General features: G+C 53.3%; 1 protein-coding gene across 1 annotated transcript; it reads right to left on the reverse strand.

Moving 5' to 3' along the window:
• Positions 1-2,642: 2,642 nt before the first annotated feature.
• On the reverse strand, positions 2,643-4,712 carry LOC119367831 (purple acid phosphatase 22-like). Its single transcript, XM_037633227.1, has 5 exons — positions 4,520-4,712; positions 4,153-4,444; positions 3,493-4,073; positions 3,322-3,410; positions 2,643-3,226 (listed from the first exon to the last, which is right to left on the reverse strand). The coding sequence occupies exons 1-5, from the start codon at positions 4,664-4,666 to the stop codon at positions 3,001-3,003; spliced, it is 1,335 nt and encodes a 444-aa protein (XP_037489124.1). The 5' UTR covers positions 4,667-4,712; the 3' UTR covers positions 2,643-3,000.
• Positions 4,713-6,122: the final 1,410 nt, after the last annotated feature.

Here is a 6,122-nt window from a genome sequence, read left to right on the forward strand (position 1 = left end):
CGGGACAAGTTTCGGGGTCATCGGTATTGTACCGGGACCACCGGAAGGGTCCCGGGGGCCCACCGGGTGGGGCCACCTGCCCCGGGGGGCCACATGGGCTGTAGGGGGTGCGCCTTGGCCTACATGGGCCAAGGGCACCAGCCCCAAGAGGCCCATGCGCCTAGGGAACCCTAGAGGGAAGAGTCCTCAAGGGGGAAGGCACCTCCGAGGTGCCTTGGGGAGGATGGACTCCTCCCCCCTCCTTAGCCGCACCCCTTTCTTGGAGTAGGGGGCAAGGCTGCGCCTCCCCCTCTCTCCCCTGCCCCTATATATAATGGAGGGAAGGGAGGGCATCCATACCTGAGCCCTTGGCGCCTCCCTCCCTCCCGTGACACCTCCTCCTCTCCCGTAGGTGCTTGGCGAAGCCCTGCGGGATTGCCACGCTCCTCCACCACCACCACGCCGTTGTGCTGCTGTTGGATGGAGTCTTCCTCAACCTCTCCCTCTCTCCTTGCTGGATCAAGGCGTGGGAGACGTCACCGGGCTGTACGTGTGTTGAACGCGGAGGTGCCGTCCGTTCGGCACTAGGATCATCGGTGATCTGAATCACGACGAGTACGACTCCATCAACCCCGTTCATTTGAACGCTTCCGCTTAGCGATCTACAAGGGTATGTAGATGCACTCTCCTTTCTACTCGTTGCTGGTTTCTCCATAGATAGATCTTGGTGATACGTAGGAAAATTTTGAATTTCCGCTACGTTACCCAACACCTACATATTCTACGAAGATCTTTATCGGTCAAACCGCATAACAACATACTTTGTTCCCTTTGTCATCGGTATGTTACTTGCCCGAGATTTGATCGTCGGTATCCAATACCTAGTTCAATCTCGTTACCGGCAAGTCTCTTTACTTGTTACGTAATGCATCATCCCGTAACCAACTCATTGGTCACATTGCTTGCAAGGCTTATAGTGATGTGCATTACCGAGAGGGCCCAGAGATACCTCTTCGACAATTGGAGTGACAAAACCTAATCTCGAAATACGCCAACTCAACATGTACCTTCGGAGACACCTGTAGTACTCCTTTATAATCACCCAGTTACGTTGTGACGTTTGGTAGTACCCAAAGTGTTCCTCCGGTAAACGGGAGTTGCATAATTCTCATAGTTACAGGAACATGTATAAGTCATGAAGAAAGCAATAGCAACATACTAAATGATCAAGTGCTAGGCTAACGGAATGGGTCATGTCAATCACATCATTCTCCTAATGATGTGACCCCATTAATCAAATGACAACTCTTTTGACCATGGCTAGGAAACATAACCATCTTTGATAAACGAGCTAGTCAAGTAGAGGCATACTAGTGACACTATGTTTGTCTATGTATTCACACATGTATTATGTTTCCGGTTAATACAATTCTAGCATGAATAATAAACATTTATCATGAAATAAGGAAATAAATAATAAGTTTATTATTGCCTCTAGGGCATATTTCCTTCAGTTGGTCTTCACCGTGTCCTATAGTACAACCTCCTCCTTGGCGTGGTCTCGAATAGGCGCGCTCAGCCGGTTCCCTGCAAGCACTTTCGGCCATGGCCTCAAGTTGTGGAGCTAGATCATGAATGTATTGGTCCTTCTCGCTGTTCGCCCATGATGATGCCCAATAGAAGTCAGGGAAGGAGAAGGTGTCGTGGTCATCGGGACAACATGCCGTGAACACAGTCATGCAGTGAATGCACCAACGGCTAGCCGTGGACGACCACCTCGCTGCCACCACAAAATATGGGTGCACGGGATTCTGCTACTAACATTGTGGATTGTGTGCTGTTCAGACTTGGTGTTGTTGCAGTGTTGTGGCATCTATGATCTGTGGAAGAAGCTCCCGGTTTGATTTACAGGTGATGTTAGGGATTTGTCTGGGATCTACTTTTGACAGGTCAATCTGGTTTGTTGGCTGTTGGGTGGCTTCATGTTATGGTACAGTGCGCTACGGGGAGGTACAGAGGTTCCCCATAACTCCAAGTATCTTTCATCTTTCGATTTTGAAGTTCAATATTAACTCCTTAGGGTTCATGATTGACAATTGATTTTGGGAACTACAATGTGTACTCCGTGGCTGAATGTTTATGGATGTTTTAAAAAGAGAACAATTTAGACCTTAGATTTATAGTATATTTGATGGATTTGTCTAATTAAACTATACTTGAAATAACAGTGTATAATTTGTTTGGACACTATATATTTGATGGAGTTGTCTAAGTTGGATTGTTGAACATGAAATACAGTGTACAGTTTGCTTCCAACTTGCTAATTCAAAATTGCTTAAACTCTATAATAATAATTCAAAACATCGTAATAATCTAAACAATATTTTGCGAGGGATATTTCTTTACATCCTTGTGTATCATTTTGATGTGAGATGGGTTGTAAATACAGTTCTCTAAATAATTTTAACAGAGTTGTTATTTACACGTCTGTTGGCAAGGGTGAGATGCAGGATGAGCGGTTTCAATGTGGGATTCCGTTTTGAAATTGAAGACGTGGACCGGTGGAGAGGGTACTTGAGCCATGTTTATTAGGGTATAAGGGTGATCTATTTTTTGAGCCATGTCATTGTTCAACGCAGTGTGCAAGCACACCCGTGTTGTCTGATTTCGTCAAGGAGTAAAGATGTACAACCCACTGCTTATGTGATTATGGAACATGAATGAGATGCCAATGTCTATGCCCATCGGGATGTATGCTTGTCATGTTATAGTGTTGTCCTATTTTTTCTCCCGTTGCAACGCACGGGCATTTGTGCTAGTGAAATCGAAGGAAAAAGCCCTCTTTTGCTAAAAGAAAAACAAGTGGGAAGAAAACCATTTCTGCTTGCTTGTCTATTTTACCACCCATGCGCCGGTCTACGTCAAAACGGCCCGCGCGTCCGCCTTCTACGCATCCCGGATTGGAAGATCTTGAGCACAGAAGTTAGGACCCCTAAACGTGACAATGTTACTGTACCAAGCCTACAACTCATCGCTCCAATAATCAGCGAAGGGTTGGGTCCGTCGGCACGCGGCTGTGGCGGCCAGGCTCTCCAGCCGGAGCTCGTCGCGGACGGTGGAGTCGGCGTCGTCGTTGCGGTGCCATGCCCAGCGCGCCGCCGTCGTGTTCACCACGCTCAACCGGCCATGCCCAAAGCTCGCCTCCCTCATCAACGAGAGCCGAGCCAGCTTATGATTCTTCTGAAAACTGCGTGCGGCGACCACACAAACAGGACAGAAAGGATTTAGCTATGGAACGAATCAATTTAGTTGATTAAAGCCTACGCGTCGTTTGCAACTTACTCGAATGCAAGCCCTTCTCTGTTCCCGCCGTCGCCGATTGTGATGTGCACCGGCCCACACGGGTTCGCCTCGTTGTCATAGACCCTTGTCTGCAACAGTTAACATGTGTCCTTCAGGCTCTCACACTCTCACGCGCACGCAGATCAAGTCGGAGAGGCAACAACAACTCACGAAGCGTTCGTAGGCGTGGACGTGGCCGGAGAAGACGACGTCGACGCGGGCCTGGTAGAGCAGGCGCTCCATGGCCTTCCTCATGGCCTCCCCCTCGCCGGCGTGCGCCGCGTTGGTGTTGTACCACGGGGCGTGCAGCAGCACGACGAGCCACGGGGTGGCGCGCCGGTCGACCCGGGCGAGGTCGCGCGCCAGCCACCCGTACTGCTCCGAGGTCGAGTTGAAGGCGGCGTACGAGCCGAGCATGACGACGTGGACGGCGCCCCCGGCCGCGTCGAAGGAGTAGTAGAGCGCGGACGTCGACCCGCTCTCCTCGTGCGGCATGCGCCACCGCGTGGTGTAGGCGACGAACGGGCCGGGCGAGCCCGGGAGCGCCATCCCGGCCTCCACCTCGTGGTTCCCCTCGGTGACCATCCACGGCCGCCGGCTCGCGTGCTCCTGCACGAACCGCCCGAACGTGTCCCACAGCGGCTGCTGGGTGTCGGCGTAGGCGAGGTCGCCTGGCACCAGCAGCATGTCGTAGTCCGTCTTGCTGACGTGGGCCAGCGTCGACGCCGTCCATTCGGTCTGCCCAAGGTCCCCTGAGATCCAAACCGTGAGATCGCACGGCCAGGGCAGCGTGCAAGTTGCGCAACCAGAGGCGATAGATTTCGTGCGTACCTGCGAGCGCGAGCTCGATGGGGAGAGCGGCGGGCGGCGTCTTGAGGGCGAACTCGTCGCCGTCCACGCCGCACCGGTAGTAGTACACGTTGTCAGGATCCAGAGGTCCGATTGTGACGTGGTGGATCTTGCCGGAGGAGTAGAGGTAGTAGCGGTACGAGGTGTGCTCGCCGGTGGCCGACGTGGTGTAGTTCCCGGAGGCCCTGCCGTACTCCACCACCGAGTGCCCGTGCTTGGCGTCCGTGACCCATGAAACTCTCATATGGTTCGCCCCGACAACCGATAAATGGACCTGACACGCAGATGTCAATCAAGTTCTCCGCCGGCCGGCCGGCGTCGATAAGTGCACTTTGATCGACGTGCATACCTGTTGAGGGTGGGAGGCGGGTTTGTCGTGCTCCGTGAGGATGACACGGCCCGGTGGAGGCCGGACATACTCGGCGGCGGCCGAGACGATCAGCGTGCCGACGACCAGGAGTACTACGAAATGCGTCGTTATCCTGTTTGGCTCCATGGCCTCGACGTGCACGAGGGGTATACAAGTCACCTGGGAGGATCAGCTCGACATCGTCGTGCATGGACCATATAGTGCGGGGGTACTCTCGCATTATCAACGGCGGCCAGCGACGATGGCAATGGCCGGGCGGGTGGTGTCCATGGCGTCAAGGAACGGGAACGTACGGTTTTGCGCAGCCTTTCGCTTGAAGCGTCGTAGCGCAGAGTGGTGCTGAACCACACCCGCGGCACCCTTTGCTTGGCGGTGACTTCTCCGTGCGACTCACCCACCTCTCGCTTGCTTTAAGCGCTTGCGTAGCGAGGAGCAGAGCAGCCATGCACAGCAGGCAAGTAGAGACGGTTTTTCGTTTTCTTTTGGGACAGTCGATCGTTTTCAGCCATCCGTTGCAGACCCAATTAGACATCTTCTTTTACCTTCAACCATTATTGTTTCTTTTCTTCCTCTCACACTGCCGGTCCAGCCCAGGCCTAACAGCTTACCACCGCAGCCGGCCCGCGGCGCTCCCATGACCGCCTCACCGCCCCGCCCTCCCATCAACCATCGCCACCGTGGTGCCGCCACCCTTGGCTTCCCTCTAACCCTAGACATGACCAGCTTTTTCTAGCGAACTTGCACCCCCCGACCCCACCCACCCACACATCTCTAAGATAGATAATGGGGTTGTCTTCCGCCCTAAGATAGATATCGGGATAGCCTGCCACCCTAAGATAAACCCAGCGGGCTTCTCCAACGAGCTCCTTCCTTCCCAACGTTGAGCTCTTTCCTTTCCTCCGGTTGTTCCTTCCTTCACACCAAAATCGGCCCAAATTCTACATTCAGGTTACTTAGAGCATCTACAACCGGACTTTACAAATCCGGCCACTCAAACGCTCGCAGACGCGGCCGGATGCGTCCGTGAGCACTGACCGGGCAACCCTTAAATCCTGTCGTCCACAACCGTATATCTCATATCCGGTTTCTCATATCCATACTAGCAATGCACCATAGATAAAAAGAACATAGATCATCACGCAAACATAGAATCGGACAGGGAATGCACATTCCGATCACCAGAAGATCACCGATGGATGTCCAAAAGATTGCCAAAATTCACATAATTCACATAAACGACAGACAAATTTGAACTACAATACTAAGAACTAGAAACTGAAGACAGAGACGGCGGAGATTCACCACTTCCTCGCGGGCCTTTGCCCTTCCGGTCGCCGGCGCAACTGTAGGTGTTGGCGGCTGGTGGCGGATCGTCCGAGTCATCGGAGGAGGAGCCGCCGCCGTCGTCGTCGGAGTAGGAGAGGATGATGAGCCCTTTTAGCCACTGGACCACCCTGTCCTGCTGCCGCTTGAGCTTCGCGAGCCGAGCTGCCTCTGCCGCTGCCTCCGCCGCCTTGCGCTCGGACTGTTCAATGGCAATCCGGAGCGCCTTGGCATTCTTCCGGCGGAGCCGCCGCGCGTC

This window comes from Triticum dicoccoides, chromosome 2B (genome assembly GCF_002162155.2).
Source record: "Triticum dicoccoides isolate Atlit2015 ecotype Zavitan chromosome 2B, WEW_v2.0, whole genome shotgun sequence".
In the NCBI taxonomy this organism is placed as follows: Eukaryota; Viridiplantae; Streptophyta; class Magnoliopsida; order Poales; family Poaceae; genus Triticum; species Triticum dicoccoides.